The following is a 20,405-nucleotide window of genomic DNA, read 5'->3' on the forward strand; positions in this document are numbered from 1 at the left end:
TGTCTCTGACCATGTTAACCAGGTACCCAGCTGCTATCCCACAGCGAACTAGAGGAAGTCAGAGTTGAAAGGGATCTGTTTTTTCCCCCATCCTCTTTCCTGATAACAGAGCTTCCTGCCTCCACACACCAGCACAGAGGGAGAGGAGGGCTGGGAGAGAAAGCGTGGGGCAGATGGGAGGGGGGGGGAGACGGACGGGGGGAGGGGAAATGTTTTTCCTTTAGAGTCACCTTTACAATGAACCTTGACCAATGACCTACGGCCAACGTTTAACCCTAAAGGCACAAGACCAGACAACACAACAATCCCCGGATATCACTGCCCTCTGGTTATTATTGTGGTTAATGGCTACACAGATGGGACATTTCTTACATTAAACATTTTTACATTTTAGTCATGTAGTAGACACTTATCCAGAGCGACTTACAATTAATGGATTTATCTTAGGATAGCTAGGTGAGACAACACATTGCAATCGTTTCATGTACATTTTCCCTCAGCAAAGTATTTATCAGCAAAGTCAGTGCTAGTGGGAAAAGAGAAGTAGGGAGGGGGGCGTCGGGGGCATCGAGCTGGGCTCTTCAAAGAGATAGGGTTTCAGAGGTTTTCCAAAGATGGTAGAGACTCTGCTGTCTGCTGTCCTGACTTTAGGGGGAAGCTTGTTCCATCAGGACAGAGAAGAGCTTTGACTTAGCTGAGCGCGAGCTGGTAGGGAGGGGTGGAAGGGCCAAGAAACCAGAGGTGGTGGAACGGAGTGCTCAGGTTGGGATGTAGGGTTTGAGTATAGCCTGAAGGTAAGGAGGTGCAGATCCTCTTGCTGCTCCGTAGGTAAGCACCATGGTCTGGAAGATGATGCGAGCTTCGACTGGAAGACAGTGGAGAGTGCGGAGGAGCAGGGTGACATGGGAGTATTTAGGAAGGTTGAACATCCGGTGGGCTGCGGCATTCTGGATAAGGTGCAGGGGTTTGATGGCACAAGCGAGGAGCCCAGCCAACAGAGAGTTGCGGTAGTCTAGACGGGAGATGACAAGTGCCTGGATCAGGATCTGCGCTGCTTCCTGTGTGAGGAAATGTCGTACTCTCCAGACGTTGTAGAGCATGAAACTGCAGGAGCGAGTTACTGCTTTGATGTTCGCAGAGAATGACAGGGTGTTGTCCAAGGTCATACCAAGGTTCTTTGCACTCTGGGATTTCTAATACTAAAAAAGTAGTGTTGGACAGAAGGCTAGTATCAGCCAGGACTTGACCACACATCTAACACTGGCAGTAATAAAAACATTGTTTCATCTACTAAGCGGAGAGGAAGAAACACATTTATCATGGCAATGATGTCATCTCCTCAGCTAGGCTACATCGAGGATAGTCACTAAAATGGCAAAATATCAATTCAATTTCGACACACCATTCGGGTCCAGGCATGACTCAATGCAAATAGGGCAGCAGGTAGCCAAGTGGTTAGAGTGTTGGGCCAGTGACCGAAAGGTTGCTAGATCAAATCCCCGAGGTGACAAGGTAAAAATCTGTTGTTCTGCCTCTGAAAAAGGCAGTTAACCCACTTTTCCTAGGCCATCATTGTAATAAGAATTTGTTCTTAACGGACTTGCCTACTTAAATAAAAGGTTAAAAAATACATCAATATCTACAATAGGCCCACAAATGGAAGCCAGACAAACAATGAACTGATTTCCAAATGGACAAAGTTTGACTGATCATCAAACCAGAATCACTCAAACAAACAGTGGATATTGGACATTTGTTCATTACGCCATTGTCACTGACAAAGTCAACGGGTCACTAACTTCATAAGTCAGACAAAAATGCAATGATTCAAACTGCTTTTTGAAACAATTGTTGGCTTGGAAAATAATCCAAAAAGCAGAAGAAAAACAAAAGCACTCCATCTGTATCGAGGAGCAACCAGTTTATCCTATTCTCTCTCTTTTACTGCCATGGTTACCATTCTTGCTTGTTTCCAGTCTGTTTCCTCTATTCAGAGGTTTCATGTTGTTACTCTGAGATTCTGGCCAGGGGAATGCATGGGAACACAGAAGAGAGGCTGCTGAGACAGCCCCAAGAAAACCTCTTTAAAACCCAGCCACTATGCACAGAGGAAGAAGGGGAGAGAGAGGGGGAGAGAAAGAGAGACATGCAATAGGGAAGGGAAGAAAAAGGGAGAAGACTGAGGAAAGGGGGGATAGAGAGAAACAATGAGCTAATTTCCTTCAGATTTTACTGCGTCATATCTGTTCAGCCAAGGGTAACTCTCTCTCTTTCTCTGCCTCCCTCCCTCTTTCCGTCTCATTCCTCATCCCACTCACATATTCACACACCCAAGGGAGCTGTGCACATGTAAAGCAAGGCAAGGAGGAGTGCAGCATCATGGGGTATCTGGCCCACTGAGCACAAATGATTGGTCTATTCTAGTCATGTGGGACGAAAGAGGGATGTAAGATCTCAGAGTCGTCACTAGCTTCTATACCCCCAAAGTCATAAACCCCACCCATTTCCAGAATTTATCTTCTTACAACTGTATTTCTAAACCTTAAAATAAGTATCAAAATGTATGTAATCACTACTGTAAGTCGTGATAAATGACTAAAATGTAAATGTAACCCTAACCTTAAACCAAAAGCTCATGTTTGTAGCCAATTTGGACTTTGTGACTGTGGAGTCTGACTTTGTGGCTGTGCTAACTAGTGGAAACCCTCAGAAATGGGTTCCACATAGCAGGAAGCAACTCATCCAGGCTATGAAGTGACGCTCTGGGCAGAAATCTCCTCAGTGCTAAAAAGGGCATCCCCTTTTTCTACCAAACTGCCCTGGGACACGTGAGCTGTTCAGCTGCTGCAGCGGTTCACTCTGACTCTCTTACTCCCTAACCCACTTCTTACCCTGCTCTCTCTCTCCTAATCAAAATCACAAGGCTGCTGAAACCTCTGCCAGGAAAGGGAAGAGAGATCTAGGACTGGCATGGGAAATTTAAGTGGGAAAGGGGTTTTCACAGTTTGGAAACACAGGACAGTCCTTTATCCTGTCTCCCTGCCCTGACTAACAGTCAGCATTCCTCCCATTCCTGAATGGTCAGAACTCCTTTAGTTGTTTTCTCCATTAATAAGTTACTCATCCTTCCTCTTTTTCAGGCGGGAACTTTCAAAATTCAAAAACCACATGCCCGCCTCTTTCAAACCGTACTGGAAATACCAGATCATTCAGGTCCTCTGGTTTGGGAGACTGCTTTAGTAAGAGTACTGTCTTAATGAGCATTTGAAAGCTTTCATGTGTGTGTAAATTAGAAATGAAACCATATCAACCAAAAGCAATGGAGTTAATGTCCACTTTGTAATTAGTTACACATTAATAATAATAAATTACAATTCTACAGCACTTTTCATAGACTATCAAAATGCTTAATAAGCAGGGTGTCAGTGGATAACCACTACTCAAATACATTTGTGATGATAGAACTTTCAGCATTGGTCAGATAACTCATCTTCATTGGAGTATTATTTCAACGGTACAATGTATTAGAGTTCACATTTCAAATCCCACAGAAAATGACTATACACAGGCAAACACTGTATGGGCATGCAAATATTACTAAGCATGGAGCTAGAGAGACGAGGCAGTATGGCAAGAATATCAATGTACCCACAGAGGGCAGGGGAATCACTGATAGAGCATGAGGCAAGGTTACAAATACATAATCTTCTCACCCCGTTACAGTTGACCTTGTGGGGTGGGGAGCACTTGTCAGAATAGAATGTTAAAAAAATAACGGCATTTCAGGACATATCATAGGCTAGGCCTACAGCTGCCAATAATAAATAAGCACATGCAAACATTCATTCATTCATGCAAACATAAAATCGATGGTATTTTATAGCACTGCACATTTAATGCAGTAAATAGACACCAGTAAAAGACTACTAGGTATATGCCTACCTCTTTGAGCATGTCCAGTTCCTGGCGCACGGTCTCGTATTCGATCTCCAGGTCGTCATACTGCTGTTTCAGCTGCTGCTTCTCCTCCAGCACCACCAGCCCGTACTCCGCCGCCTGGATCTTCTCATGGGTAGTCTCACTCAGCTCCCGGGAAAGGCGCTCGATCTCGGCTCGTAGCCACTCCGGTCCGGCCTCTAACACCCGCATTGCGTCGGAATAGCGCTGGTCCTCCACGGACATACTATAGACGATGGTGATCGATCAACCGCGTCCGATGCGCCAGCGACGTACAATGTGGGGACGGGACGACTTGAAGCGGTTCCAACCTTGAAGGATCACGGAGAACCCTTTCGTTGGAATAGATTATTCGATTCTTCTGTATTTGAACTGCATGATTGATACTCTTGTGTTTCTCGTAGCTGCTTTGGGAATAATGTTTTCGGTCATGTAGCTTTGGTTTCTTTGCTTTCTTCCGGAAGGAGAGGCTTGTCCATTATCCCCTACAACTGCTCCATGATTGCTGTTCCTTCGCCCTTTGCCTCTCCCCGGCTGCTGAGCGATTGGGGAAGAAGCGGTCGGTGGCTGTCAGATCACTCAGCTGAGAGTACAAGATAAGAATGGTGTTTGATGGGAAATGTAGTACCACAGACAAATCACTCACATGGGTAAACTTCCTGCTGTGAAATTGGTGGCTTTTCACAAACAGGCTTTAATGTGCTGGCCTTTGCTGTATAACATAACTTTTCACCTCAAATGTTTTATATGGAATAATGGGTCGATATTACATAGAAACAAGATGTTATTTTACCGTAATTGGTTCTCGAAAAACATTGTCCTTGTCAGCCAATTAGTTAGTATTCGAATCTATTTAAGCAGGGAGAATTTATGGAAAGATACAACTTTGAGGTTTCAAGCAAGGAATATGACACTGTTATAAAAGCTATACCTAGTGGGATAAAATCTTACTTCAGAATAATGCATATTTTGGAACATCTAATGTAAGCAATATCCAGGTGAATGGCATAGGTTTACTACATAGGAAATTCAACAATAGTTTAATAAATGATATTTTTGGGGGGGATTTCAATCGTTTGATTTAAACTGGCACCGTGCTTGGCTCACTCCACACAAATTTATGGTGACCAATAAAGTAAAGGAGATCTCCTTTAAGATTATCAATAGATTCTACCCTGTAATATAGGCTGACCACACCGCTCGCATCGTGTGCGCAAACGTTGCAAAATAAATGTAGGAATCTATGTTATTCAATTATTGAGACACACTTCTCGCATGTGTCAACGAGCGTCTGCGTTGCCAAGGGCTAAAATAGAAGTCATTCCTATTTCTGACGCAGATCACGATGCAAGTCCTGCCTCTCCCATCTCCTCATTGGTTTATAGAAGCAGGTACCCACGTGCCATCTCCTCATTGGTTATACCCACACGGGTGATTGAAAGACGAATTGTGTTGCCGGTTGTCTTAATACTTTGAAAGTTTAGATGCCAATCACCATATAAATTCAAAGATGAAAAAGCCTGGAAGGAGGAGAGATGACTAGAAATGATTCGGGTGATCGTTTTATTTGTGGATTTATTGTCGGAGTAGAGGACCTTGTGTATTTCAGATAAAATAACAACCTACTGTTTATATCCCTTGACACATTAGCTAGCAACAGCAAGCTAGTTAAATAGGACAAATTAGCTAGCAAGTGCAAGCTAACTAGCTAAATTGCCATAAATGTTTAATGCTTTTCGACCTGTGCCCAAATTAATGTCATTGGTTCAGAGTTTGTTTAATATTTTAACCTGCGTGTTGTGATCGCGTTTGGTGTAGAGGAACAAAATAAATGTCTGCACGATGTCGCAGCCGATTTGTGTTCCGTGTTATAGCTTGATTTCTAAATATATACCTGATGTTACCAGTGAATGTAGTTTTTGTGAACTAGAAACCGAATCTATTGAACACTTGTAATTGTTTAAATAGTGAGGTGTTCTGGACTGATGTGAAACTATATTGGCAACAAAATGCATACAACCATATAAATATTTAAGTTTGACATTATTGGACTACACCGATAACACAATTAAACGTCATTATGTCAAATCTCTTATTAGAAAAACGTTTCACACATAACAATTTATGAAGAAAAAGCCGCTTATTAAAAAAAAATCTGATTTGGAAAACTATTTAGAATCATTAAAACGTATGCAACAAAAGTTTAAAATGTACCCATTACATATCTGTATTTGATATTGATGTATTCGTTTTTTTCTTATTTCTTTGTAATCCCTCTGGCTATTCTGTTTTTTGCATTTTACTGTTGAATAAAAAATAATGGCGGAAGGAAACGTACAGTTGAAGTTTACATACCTCAGCCAAATACATTAACTCAGTTTCACAATTTCTGACATTTTAATGCGAGTGAAAATTCCCTGTCTTAGGTCAGTTAGGATCACCACTTTATTTTAAAAATGTGAAATGTCAGAATAATAGTAGAGGGAATGATTAATTTCATATTTTATTTCTTTCATCACATTCCCAGTGGGTCAGAAGTTTGCATACACTCAATTAGTATTTGGTAGCATTACCTTTCAATTGTTTAACTTCAAATGTTTTGGGTGGCCTTCCACAAGCTTCCCACAATAAGTTGGGTGAATTTTGGCCCATTCCTCCTGACAAGAGCTGGTGTAACTGAGTTAAGTTTGTAGGCCTCCTTTCTCGCACACGCTTTTTCAGTTCTTCCCACAAATTTTCTATGGGATTGAGGTCATGGCTTTGTGATGGCCACTCCAATACCTTGACTTTGTTATCCTTAAGCCATTTTGCCACAACTTTGGAAGTATACTTGGGGTCATTGTCCACTTGGAAGACCAATTTGCGACCAAGCTTTAACTTCCTGACTGATGTCTTGATGTTGCTTCAATATATCCACAGAATTTTCCTACCTCATGATGGCATCTTTTGTGAAGTGCACCAGTCCCTCCTGCAGCAAAGTACCCCCACAACATGATGCTGCCACCCCTGTGCTTCATGGTTGGGATGGTGTTCTTCGGCTTGCAAGCCTCCCCCTTTTTCCTCCAAACATAATGACAACACTGTCAGCCAATCCGATGTCTAGGCAGTCAATTCAAGGGGCCTTCTTGGCATGGGAAACGTATGTTAAGGTTGTCTCAACTAGCGAAAAGTCACCAATGGGAATACGAGACGGTCGCAAATAATTATATCCAACCACCATCTCCTGTTTGACATGTGGTCCAGTCATATTTGCCCTTTGACTTTAGACCCGGGCCCACAATTTTCAAAAACTATAGGCGGCCATGACACTTTCCCCGCATCGGATCATTGTTGTTTACGTCACACGAAGAGAGTTACAGCGTAAGTATATTTTATAAGCTGCATGAAATCCATTGTAATGTTATTGCGACATCTGTGAAGTTGTAAGAATGAAAAATTAAATTGTGAACATTATTATACAGTGCGATCTCTTGTGTCGTCTACCTATGATGCACGTAGCATTGGTAGAATCAGCCACAACTTGGCTGCATTTGTTTATAATATTTTTACAATCGTAACTATTTTAATGCATACTGTCGCTTAAATCCGTGCTTTGTTGTATGGTATAAAACGTTTGGGCAGTTGTGATAACGTTGTGAAAGCATGTGCACGCGATGCAGGCAAAAGTACAGTAACGTTAGCGTACAGTAGTTTATTTTCGGTTCCAGTATGTATTGTACCAATCTAGTATTATCTAATACATGTATTATGTTAGCTAGTTTAACGGTGTGAAAACCGTGATATTTGCCTTGCATTTCAATCTAGACATGCATGATTCTGCAACGTGTTGTTGAAATGTTAGGTAGGCTATTCAATTCCCTTGACGTTCTGCATGCATGAGTACTTTACAATAATGGAAGATATGCATTGTGTTAATCTTACTATTTGCCCATGTAGATCTGACATGCATTGAATGCTACACAACTTTATATGCATGCTTTCCATAAATGCAGTGTGTACTTTGCAAAGATGAAAAACCTTCCATGATGACATTCCCTTCCTGTATCTGTCATATAGGCCTATGCATTCTTTGTCCTATAGCTACATAACTAAATCTAGTAGCTGTCACTTACCATTCATGCTGCGGCTTGGCTGTAGATTTGTTCTCATGGTGCTGAGAATGCTTAGTACTGTAGCTGTCACTTATGTACCTCCAGCGCTCCCTCCTGTCTCACGTTTGGCCCCTGCCCCTGGTAATCTACCCAAGGCCCCCTTGTATCCATCCCAGGCTTCTGTCCTTCCGGTGGGGTGAAGACCAGTAGAATAGGTGATGTCAGGCAGGAAGGACATCACCTATTCTACTGGTCTTCGTGTTGAGTTTTTTAAATAATAAATGAGAAGCTTAGAAATGTTAATTGAGTATTTGCTAATGTTGCTTCTATATTATCTGTAGCCTATGACTAATGGCAGGAACTCTCATGACAAACAAGTCTGAGGTGAGACACCAGCCTGACATCTGTCCTTTTTTCAGTGTTGGCCTCTGCCACAATGATCTTCAACACAGGGGCCCCTCAGGGGTGAGTGCTCAGTACCGGTTCACTCATGACTGCATGGCCAAGCACGACTCCAACACCATCATAAAGTCTGCCGACGATACAACAGTGGTTGTCCTGATCACCGACAACGATGAGACGGCCTATAGGGAGGAGGTCAGAGACCTGGCAGTGTGGTGCCAGGATAACAACCTCTCCCTCAATGTGATCAAGACAAAGGAGATGATTGTGGACTACAGGAAAAGGAAGACTGAGCATGCCCCCATTCTCATCGAAGGGGCTGTAGTGGAGCAGGTTGAGCGCTTCAAGTTCCTTGGTGTCCACTTCACCAACAAACTATCATGTTCCAAACACACCAAGACAGTCGTGAAGAGGGCACGACAATGCCTATTCCCCCTCATGAGACTGAAAAGATTTGGCATGGGTCCTCAGATCCTCAAAATTTTATACAGCTGCACCATCGAGAGCATCCTGACTGGTTGCATCACTGCCTGTTATGGCAACTGCTTGGCTTCTGACCGCAAGGCACTACAGATGATCGCGCGTACGGCCCAGTACATCAATGGGGCCAAGCTTCCTGCCATCCAGGTCCTCTATACCAGGCGGTGTCAGAGGAAGGCCTTAAAAATTGCCAAAGACTCCAGCCACCCTAGTCATAGACTGTTGTCTTTGCTACCGCACGGCAAGCGGTACCTGAGCACCAAGTCCAGGTCCAAAAGGCTTCTTAACAGCTTCTACTCCCAAGCCATAAGACTCCTGAACAGCTCTGCTAATTATCTATGCATAGTCACTTTAACTCTACCTACATGTACATATTACCTCGACTAACCTGTGCCCCCGCACATTGACTCTGAACTGGTACCCTCTGTATATAGCCTTGCTACTGTTACTGCTACTGTTTACTGCTGCTCTATAATAATTTTTTTAAATACATATGTATTTTTTTTACTTAACCAACAATGCAGTTAAGAAAAAATAAGTGTTAAGGGCTTGTAAGTAAGCATTTCACTGTAATGTCTACACCTGTTGTATTCGGCACTTGTGACAGATTTGATTTGATTTGGCCCAGCGTTGTCCGGGTTAGGGGAGGGTTTGGGCGGGGTAGGCCGTTATTGTAAATAAGAATTTGTTCTTAACTGACTTGCCTAGTTAAATAAAGGTTACATAAATGAAAATGATGCATTTTGCATCATTTGATGCTGCTATTTGCATCATGTGACGTAAAATGCATTGTACAGGGATGATTTCTGTATTTTGAAATTTGCATATCTTGAAAACGTGATTGCTGACAAGCAAAACATTTTGGGACTATGTCAACAATGGACTAATGAAACAAATACCAAAATATTGTTTTTGGGTGGAAGTTTCCTTTAATGTCAGCTAGCTAGGAAGCTAACTAACTAATGTTAACCATGTGGTTTAACCAAAGCCAAGGTGGTTTGGTTTTCTATACCGTTCCTGGTTTAACTAAGAGCATTGTACCATTAATGTGGTTGCTACCATGATTACGGATAGTCCTGAATGAATTGTGAATAATGAGTGAGAAAGTTAGACGCACAAATATCTTAATCATAGTAGTACAAAAAGTGCTGATATGGAGGAAAATACCCTCAGATTAAAGCTGACAATCTGCACTTGAACCTCATAATCATTTCAAGTCCAAAGTGCAGAGCCAAAACAAACAAATTGTCACTGTCCAATACTTTTGTATCACATTTTATTTAACTAAATGATTATCCATAGTTGCCTCTTTTGATACAGCTACAGCAGTATGTAAATGTACTGTTACCTTGAATGCAACACTAAGATGTAAAAACATTTGCACTCCAATTGAACTCTGTCTGTGAAGTTTTCTAATATCTTATTTCCCTTTCTCTCGTTCCAGTTGTTCTCGGGAGACAGATCAGCGTGTGTAGAGAAAATATTTGACCAGGTGGAGTCAGGCTTTTTCTTTGTCTTGGACCACTACACCAACACGGCAGAAGATGCCAAGTTTGGATCAGTGAGTCACCAACTGATCTTATGCCTTACACAACTCCGCACATACACTATATATAGAAACGTATGTGGACACCCCTTAAAATGTGTGGCTTTGGCTGTTTCAGCCACAGACCATGCTGACAGGTGAATAAAATTGAGCACACAGCCATGAAATCGCCATAGACAAGAGAATGGCCTTACTGAAGAGCTCAGTGACTTTCAACATGGCACCGTCATAGGATGCCACCTTTCCAAGTCAGTTGGTCAAATTTCATCCCTGCTAGAGCTGCTCCGGTCAAATGTAAGTGTTGTTATTGTGAAGTGCAAACGTCTTGTAGCGACAACGGCTCAGCAGCGAAGTGGTAGGACACACAAGCACTGAGTACTCTTAGCAAAATGTGTTATCTTTAATTTACAATCTGTAGAAACTATGAGAAAGGTTCAGAACTTTTGTTAAACATCACAGCACAATTAAAATGGGAGGGGTTGAATGGAGCTGAAGGGTGGGACTAAAAATAACAAGAACTAATGTAAAATATACTGTGTCAGTTAAATATATATGTGTGTTCAGAACTTTTATGAAACAGCACAGTTAAAAAAAATATATGGCAAATAGAAATCAAAACTGGATGGTGTTCCGAGATAGATGGGAGGAGTTGATGGTAGCTGAAGGATGGCACTAAAAACAAACATAAGATAACTATTTTCAAATATACTGTGTCCGTAAAATGTATATAGCATGTAGTAGTAGTAGTAGTAGTAGTAGGCGAAGTGTTGTCCATTTAGTTTTGTGCAATTAAGGGAGGGGTGGTAGAGTTACGGGAAAATAATAAAGGAAAATATATATATTTGTAAGTTGCTCTGGATAAGAGCGTCTGCTAAATGACGTAAATGTAAATGATATAGTGCCTTCGGAAAGTATTTAGACCCTTTGACTTTTTCCAGATTTTGTTACGTTACAGCCTTATTCTAAAATGGATTACATAAAACTATTTCCTCGGCAGTCTACACACAATTCCCCATAATGACAAGGCAAAAACAGATTTTTAGACATTTTTGCAAATGTATTAAAAATAACAAATAAAAATACCTTATTTACATAAGTATTCAGACCCTTTGCAACAGTATGAGACTCGAAATTGAGCTCAGGTGCATGTTTCCATTGATCATCCTTGAGATGTTTCTACAACTTGATTGGAATCCACCTGTGGTAAATTCAATTGATTGGACATGATTTGGAGAGGCACACACATCTGTCTATATAAGGTCCCACAGTTGACAGTGTATGTCAGAGCTAAAACCAAGCCATGAGGTCGACGGAATTGTCTGTAGAGCTCAGAGACAGGATGCCAAGCATCATGTCTGGAGGAAACCTGCCAACATCCCTACGGTGAAGCATGGTGGTGGCATTATCATGCTGTGGGGATGTTTTTTACCAGCAGGGACTGGGAGACTAGACAGGATCGAGAGAAGGATGAACGGAGCAAAGTACAAAGATCCTTAATGAAAACCTGCTCCAGAGCACTCAGGACCTCAGACTGGGGTGAAGGTTCACCTTCCAACAGGACAACGACCCTAAGCACACAGCCAAGACAACGTATGAGTGGCTTCTGGACAAGTCTCTGAATGTTCTTGAGTGGCCCAGCCAGAGCCCGGACTTGAACCTGATTGAACATCTCTGGAGAGACCTGAAAATAGCTGCCCATCCAACCTGACAGAGCTTGAGTATCTGCAGAGAATAATGGAAGAAAATCCCCAAATACAGGTGTAGCAAGCTTTTAGCGTCATACCCAAGAAGACACGAGGCTGTATTCACTGCCAAAGTTGCTTCAACAAAGTACTGAGTAAAGGGTCTGAATACTTATTTAAATTATTTTTTTTGTTTTTATTTTGAATACATTTGCAAACATGTCTAAAAACCTGTTTTTGCTTTGTCATTATGGGGTATTGTGTGTAGATTGATGAGAAACAACAAAGGTACTGTATATACATTTATGAAATAAAATTTGTGGTATTGGAAATAATGCAGATAATTACATTGATGGAAGCCACAACACATCCGCAATATTAAAGCTGATATACCCCTGCCCCCCAAAAAACAATGGCTCAGCTGCGAGTTGGTAGGCCACACAAGCTTATAGAATGGGACCACCGAGAGCTGAAGCGCATAAAAATTGTCCTCGGTTGCAACACTCACTACTGAGTTCCAGACTGCCTCTGGAAGCAACGTCAGCACAAGAACTGTTCGTCGGGAGCTTCGTGAAACGTGTTTTCATGGCCAAGCAGCCGCACACAAGCCTAAGATCACAATGCCAACCATCGGCTGGAGTGGTGTAAAGCACGCCGTCATTGGACTCTGGAGCAATAGAAACACGTTCTCTGGAGTGATGAATCACACTACACCATCTGGCAGTCCAACAGACAAATCTGGGTTTGGCGGATACCAGGAGAATGCTACCTGCCCCAATGCATAGTGCAAACTGTAAGGTTTGGTGGAGGAGGAATAATGGTCAGGGGCTGTTTTCATGGTTCGTGCTAGGCCCCTTAGTTCCAGTGTGGTACCGGAGCGCCAAGTCTAGGTCCAAAAGGTTTCTTAACAGCTTCTACTGCTGAACAGTTCATCAAATTGCTACCCGGACTATTTGCAATTACCTCGACTAACCTGTACCCCGCACATTGACTCTGTACCAGTACCCCCTGTATATAGCCTCGTTATTATATTGTTACTTTTCTTTCATATTTAAGAAAATATGTGTTTTACTTTTGTTTATTTTGTAAATATTTTCTTAACTCCTTTTTTTCTTAAACTGCGTCGTTGGTTAAGGGCTTGTAAGTAAGCATTTCACGGTAAGGTCTACACCTGTTGTATTTGGTGCATGTGAGAAATACAATTTTTATTTGATTTGAAGGGAAATCTTAAAGCTATAGCATACAATGACATTCTGTGCTTCCAACTTTGTGGCAACAGTTTGGGGAAGGCCCTTTACTGTTTCAGCATGACAATACCCCCGTGCACAAAGAGGTCCATACATTAATGGTTTGACATTAGTGTGGAAGAACTTGACTTGACACAGAGTCCTGACCTCAACTCCATTGAATACCTTTGGGGATGAATTGGAACGATGACTGCGAGCCAGACCTAATCGCCCAAGATTAGTGCCCGACCTCACTAATGCTCTTGTGGCTGAATGGAAGCAAGTCCCCACAGCAATGTTAGTGGAAAGCCTTCCCAGAAGAGTGGAGGCTGTTATAGCAGCAAAGGGGGGGTCCAACTCCATATTAATGCCCATGAGTTTGGAATGAGATGTTAGAAGAGCAGGTGTCCACACCTTTTTGGTCATGTAGTGTATGTATCGCTCCACCTTCCTCAAACTCCTGTGCCCTACTTTTGTTTACATTTTTACCTATGTCTATCCTTGTACAAGGATTTTAAGTTGGGACTTCGACTCCATACTAAATCTAATTCCATATCCTGTATTGTTCTGCACTCTCTATAGATTATGCTGATGCCCCACTGTAAGAACCTGAAGATCTTCACTGTTTCTGGGGAAGGTGACGTGGCCACAAACAATGCGTGGGACACCTTCCAACGCTACTTCTGTCTGGACAACAGCCAGAGGGTGATCAAGACATCTTCAACCCAATTGGAGGAGACGACCCAAGGTTCCTCGCCTCAGACTTCCTCCAATGGGTTTTGAGAAGGATGCGAGTAGTGAGGAGTTGAGCAGAGATTAATTGGGACAGAGCTCATGTCATTGTTTTAGGTGGAAATGTATTCTGTTTGCACCACAGGAGGTTGGTGGTGCTGTACCTTAATTGAGGAGAACGGGCTGGTAATGACGAGCGGAATGAGTGGAATAGTATCAAATACATCAAACACATGGTTTCCAGGTGTTTGACGTCATTCCATTTGCTCCGTTCCAGCCATTCTTATGAGCTGTTCTCCACTCCGCAGCCTTCTGTGGTCACACTTACATCTTTTGTTCTACTTGTGCTCTTTCCACAGATTATTTATTTTAACCTTTATTTAACTAGGCAAGTCAGTTAAGAACAAATTCTTATTTACAATGACGGCCAAACCCGGACGACGCTGGGCCAATTGTGCGCCGCCCTATGGGACTCCCAATCACGGCCGGTTGTGATACAGCTTGGATTCGAACCAGGGTGTCTGTAGTGGCTGGCTTGCTGATATCATCTGATCTGATGAGACTCCCTGCAATTTGACTCCTGTATTACTGACAGTTTTCAATAAAACTTCCAGTGGCAAATTGAAATAATTTGAGATTCTGTAATTGAAAGACAATTGTAGTTCCCAATCAGACAATTAATATAAAACAAATCCTCAGTGCAGTTGTAAACAACCATCATCGAGTCCATCCTCAGCTCCTCCATCACTGCAACGGATTGTCCGGTCTGCTGATAGGGTCATTGGCTGCCACCTGCCCTCCTTCGAGGTCCTGCACGACTCCAGGGCAAGGAAGAGTGCAGGAAAGATCATTGCCAACCCCTTCCGTCCCCTCTGGCAAACGGTTCAGGTCAATCACGACCAAAACCTCACGCCACCTGAACAGTTTCTTCCCCTTGTGCCATGGCCCTCATCCAACCGGCAACCTGGTCTACGAGGATCCTGTCATCCATGGACTTTGTACTCTGCGCTATTCATCCACATACTATTCACTGCACTATCATCCCAGAACTGCACATTGCTCTTTGCACTCTCTGCACATCTCTTACATGCATCATTTATAATGTAGCTTATAGTGCTCACAGTGTACATACTGTATGTGAATCTGTGGAGATTCTGCATCTATATTTTTTTGCTCTGTAAATTTTGTTTATCGTCTGTATATTGTTTATTGTGGCAGCAACATTTCAGTCATTCCTGTACATGCAAATGTATTTGGTGAATAAAGCTGATATGTTAACCTGAGCTGAACTGGTTTATCATAGGTCAGTTTATATTCTATTTGAGACTGGTTATGTACTAGATGAACTGTAACAGATTCTTCTCTTTGTCTTCATATAATTCAAAATTCCCCATGTGCTGTGTGTGTCCTTGGGCTTAACCTAAGCATTGGCTCCTGCCTGTAATTAGTGGACTCGTTTTATGGTGTTTGCTAGAGATGACTGTCTGCTTTTACAGACACATTTCTGACTAGCAAGTAGATTCCACTCAACTCAAGGTATAGAATACCTATTAGAATTTATTTCCCAATTTATTTGGTTATCAAGCGCTTACTGCTCAAACCTGCTAGCTAGCTAAAAAGACAGCTCTTTGGTATATTGGCGATTGCACAATTGAATGTGCATCCCGCCACCTACTGTGGGACGGAAACAGGATTCCCCCCCCCTCAAAAAACCCGGGAAAAAAACGACCATATCTGATCCCTACACAGGCTCAAGGGGAGCCTGGGAGGGCGGCGCCAGCAAGTCTTCAGATGTAAAATCCTTAAGTCCCAAAAACTTTTCTGCCGCAGCCACTATAATGTCCAGTTTCTTAGACTTATTTTAGACTTGTAGTTTATAATTGTGGCAAAAAAATCCACCTTTTTAATACACAGGGTGTCTTTTGACTGGCATTTACTAAAGGCTGTGGTGCATCCACTACCATATTGTCACTGGCGTCACTTGTTTTCTCAATTATTTTAATCGCCGTCGCATAGGAGATTCGAATGGTTGCACTAAAATTTGCCACCCCAATCTCCTTCGCCCTTCCAGGGCACTCCAGGAACTCAGAATCATGATCCCCACCACCATCTGACAACTACGCTTCTCATGCGTAGGTAGACGGACAGACTTTCTTCTTTTTCTCCATTCACCCAGCGGGTCAGAGGCCGGGCAGCAACCACACCAGGAATTCCCTTCAGGTATTCAACCTGAACCCCTGAGATGACTCCTTTGACAGGTGCTCCACTCAGAAGTTCAAAGGATGAAACTTCTGTTGTCTGGATTATTTTGAAGTCCACTGCAATCTGTTCTTCAGAAATACAATGAATTGAAAATAAGACCACTCCTGGTCACATTGACAGACTTTTCCCAGTGCATACTTCACCATTTGACACCTCAAACAGGTTTCCCACATGCATCCTTACTCAACAAACGCATCCCAACAAGAAGCGAATCATTATCATTCATATCCTCCACTCCAATTTTAGACAATTTCCTTTTTGTTACAGTTTTCGACACTACTGTTGTTCATTCAGGACATCCATTTTCACCAACTGCTCGACACACTGCTTGATTCAAACTCAGCATCCACTTCCCCACACCTGTCTGTCTGAAGCTTCATTACACACAAGACCTGCACCCCGGACCTCTACTGTATTCTTTTTTTTCTCTCTCTCACTCTTGTCTTCTGCCTGCTTTTTGCAACGCACCAATCAAATCGCTCTGCAGTGCATCGCAAACAGAAGGCTCATAATAGCCAATCACATCACCAGGACTGGCCAATGACAGGAATTTGTTAGTTTGTCCTACACTCCAGTGAAAGTGACCAATCTAAGATTTCTAGACACGCACCCGCCTCTAAGCCCGCCTCCCATCAGCCGAGGCCGAAGCCCAAAACTGCCAAGACTTGAGGGAGAACAATTTGAGAAATTGAGAGAGAAAACTTTACAATGATAAGTGACTATTGCTGGTGGACAATTTCATGCGTTCATATAAAATTTTAGACGTTTGAATCACGTTTCTTTGCTTACAGTTCTATATGTACTGTTTAAGAAATGTATATTTTTGAGCGGTGGCAATGATGTTCTGGCGGTTAAAATCGTTACATTGGATCTTTCTGACCGTTGAGGAGTACTGCACCCGGCCTCTAGGTTGTGTTATTGATGTACGTTTAGGTTCTTTGGTGCACACTGCTACACGGATTTCAAAGATCTGTATAACTAACCCAAGATAGACCACAGCCTGACGTTTCCAATGAGAACATATTAATCATAGTGGGTAAAAAAAAAAGCTAGTTATAATTATAATGACTTAGCAGATAAGAAAATAAGAACAATATTTACCTGGCTCAAAGAGAAGAAATATAATATATATTGTTTACAGGAAACTCATTCTACAATTTTAGATGAGGGTGAGTGGAAAATGGACTGGGGGGAGTGAAATGTACTTCTCCCATGGGCAAAGAAACTCAAAAGGGGTGATGATATTAATTAACAGTCATTTTGATCTGAATGTGCAAAATCTCCGAACAGATCCGCAAGGTAGATGATTTTAAATATGTTATTGGACCATAAACAGATATGGCTCATTAACCTTTACGGACCAAATAATGATGATCATCGCTTATTTGAAAATATATATAATACATTATCAACCCTGCAAGCAATACAAGACTCTATTATTATGGTGGGAGATTATAATACTGTTTAAAATACCTTAATGGACTGTAAAGGAAATCACACTACAAACTATCACCCTCATGCTCTTAAGGAAATCACACTACAAACTATCACCCTCATGCTCTTAAGGAAATCACACTACAAACTATCACCCTCATGCTCTTAAGGAAATCACACTACAAACTATCACCCTCATGCTCTTTAGGAAATCATGAATATTATAGATATATTGGAACTAGTGGATATATGGAAGCTTAAATAACCTGACCTACTGAGATATACATAGAGGACGATCAATCAACCTAGTTGTCTTGACTTCTTTCTTATATCATTCTTGTTGGCACCAAAAGTGAAAAAAGTGTTGGTAGGGGATAGAATGCGGTCGGACCATCAGATAATTGGCATATACATTACTCTTGCTGAATTTCCATGTGGGCGAGGATATTGGAAATGTAATCAAAGTCTATTGGATGGTAACTTGTTTTTAACTTGGACAGAGCAATTTATAACAGATTTTTTCCCACATAACATATGTACAGCAAATCCGCTTATTGTATGGGACACGCATCAGGCCTCCAGTGTGCCTTCCCGGTCCGGAGCTTCCGGCGACTGTTCCCGGTCCGGAACCTCCTGAGACGTTTCCCCGGTCCGGAACCTCCTGAGACGTTTCCCCGGTCCGGAGCCTCCTGAGACGTTTCCCCGGTCCGGAACCTCCTGAGACGTTTCCCCGGTCCGGAGCCTCCTGAGACGTTTCCCCGGTCCGGAGCCTCCTGAGACGTTTCCCCGGTCCGGAGCCTCCTGAGACGTTTCCCCGGTCCGGAGCTTCCGGCGACTGTTCCCGGTCTGGAACCTCCTGAGACGTTTCCCCGGTCCGGAGCCTCCTGAGACGTTTCCCCGGTCCGGAACCTCCTGAGACGTTTCCCCGGTCTGGAGCCTCCTGAGACGTTTCCCCGGTCCGGAGCCTCCTGAGACGTTTCCCCGGTCCGGAGCCTCCTGAGACGTTTCCCCGGTCCGGAGCCTCCTGAGACGTTTCCCCGGTCCGGAGCCTCCAGCGACGCTGGCGGGTTCGCAGGATGAGAGGGTTCTTCGTCCCGCACCAGAACCGCCTCCGATGTGGGAGGATCCGCGGGATGAGAGGGTTCTTCGTCCTGCACCTGAGCCGCTACCAACACTAGACACCCCCCCAACCCTCTCTTTTGGTTTCAGGTTTTGCGGCCGGAGTCTGCACCTTTGGGGGGGGGGGGCTCGTATTTTTCTATGGTCGTGGGGCGTGACTGGGGTTTTTTGTCTAGTTTAAATTTTCTATGTTGTGTTCTAGTTTCTTTTTTCTATGTTGGTTTTCGTATGATTCCCAATTAGAGGCAGCTGGTCATCGTTGTCTCTAATTATGGATCATATTTAAGTAGTTGTTTTTCCCACTTGTGTTTGTGGGAGATTATTTTGAGTTAGTGCATGTTGCACCTCTTCGTCACGGTTTGTTTTGTTTAAAGTTTATTGTATGTCTTGCATAGTTTCACATATAAATAAAAATGTGGAACGATACCCATGCTGCGCCTTGGTCTCCTTCATATGACGAACGTGACAGTTGCCCACTATTGGCATATCTATTTATTATGGCCATCAAAATGTTAGATATTCATTTCAGATCCAACAATACAGCACTTAAAAACCAAAGTGTCATTGTACACTGATTGTTTTCTTTTAAATCCACAACTTGGATCCCTCCACAGGATCTAGATAATTTTTAAAACCTCTCTGGATTACAACCAAATTATGATAACTGTACTATGTTATGTATTGGATCACAAATAAATACTACTTTAACTTTCCATGTAGTTTACCAATAAAATGGTCTGATGGTGATGTGGATATACTCGGTATACATATCCCGAAAGAAATACATGATTTCACTCCAATACATTTTTATAGAAAGTTTGCAAAAATAGATAAGATCTTGCTACCATGGAAAGGTAAATACCTTTCTATTTGTGGAAAAATCACCCTGATTAACTATTTAGTCATATCCCAGTTTACCTATTTGTTCATCGTCTTGCCTACACCTAGCGAACCGTTTTAAACATTTTATGAGAAAAAAAGATTCAATTTTATTTGGAAAGGCAAGCCAGACAAAATGAAACGGGCCTATTTATATAATGGATTGAATTCGACCTCTCACTAAAGGCTTCAGTCATACAAAAGTTATACTTAAATCCAAACTGGTTCTCTAGCAAATTAGTAAGAATGTCTCACCCTATGTTCAAGAAAGGCCTTTTCCTCATTATTCAGATTACAACCTCTCACTTTAAGTTATTTGAAAAGTAAATAATCTCCCAAATATAACTATTTTTTTAAAACAAAGCCATAGAAAGTTGGTTGTAATTTCAATTTAATCCACCAGAAAATACAGAACAAATAATACAACAAATAGTGTGGTTAAACTCAAATATACTAACTGATAAAACCTTTTTTTATTTAAAAAAAGTATAATCTTCGTAAATTATATAAATACAACTGGTGTCATGGAAATGTCTGCTCTACACAAAATTACAACCAACTAATTGCAGCATTACCGCAAAAATGGAAGAGGAAA

General features: G+C 42.2%; 1 protein-coding gene and 1 long non-coding RNA gene across 2 annotated transcripts in view; one reads left to right on the forward strand and one right to left on the reverse strand.

The window, feature by feature from the left end:
- Positions 1-4,487, reverse strand: part of LOC106566609 (protein bicaudal D homolog 2) — an 84,346-nt gene extending 79,859 nt beyond the window's left edge. Inside the window, exon 1 of the mRNA XM_014134787.2 lies at positions 3,943-4,487. Coding sequence (XP_013990262.1) covers positions 3,943-4,182 — 240 coding nt within the window. The 5' untranslated portion in view covers positions 4,183-4,487. The remainder of the gene's footprint in view (positions 1-3,942) is intronic.
- A 2,564-nt stretch (positions 4,488-7,051) lies between these two features.
- Positions 7,052-15,399, forward strand: LOC106566608 (uncharacterized). Its single transcript, XR_001319907.2, has 3 exons — positions 7,052-7,317; positions 10,375-10,491; positions 13,967-15,399. It is a non-coding gene; the product is annotated as an uncharacterized lncRNA (long non-coding RNA).
- Positions 15,400-20,405: the final 5,006 nt, after the last annotated feature.

The sequence above is a fragment of the Salmo salar genome, chromosome ssa13 (assembly GCF_905237065.1).
Source record: "Salmo salar chromosome ssa13, Ssal_v3.1, whole genome shotgun sequence".
NCBI classification, from domain to species: domain Eukaryota; kingdom Metazoa; phylum Chordata; class Actinopteri; order Salmoniformes; family Salmonidae; genus Salmo; species Salmo salar.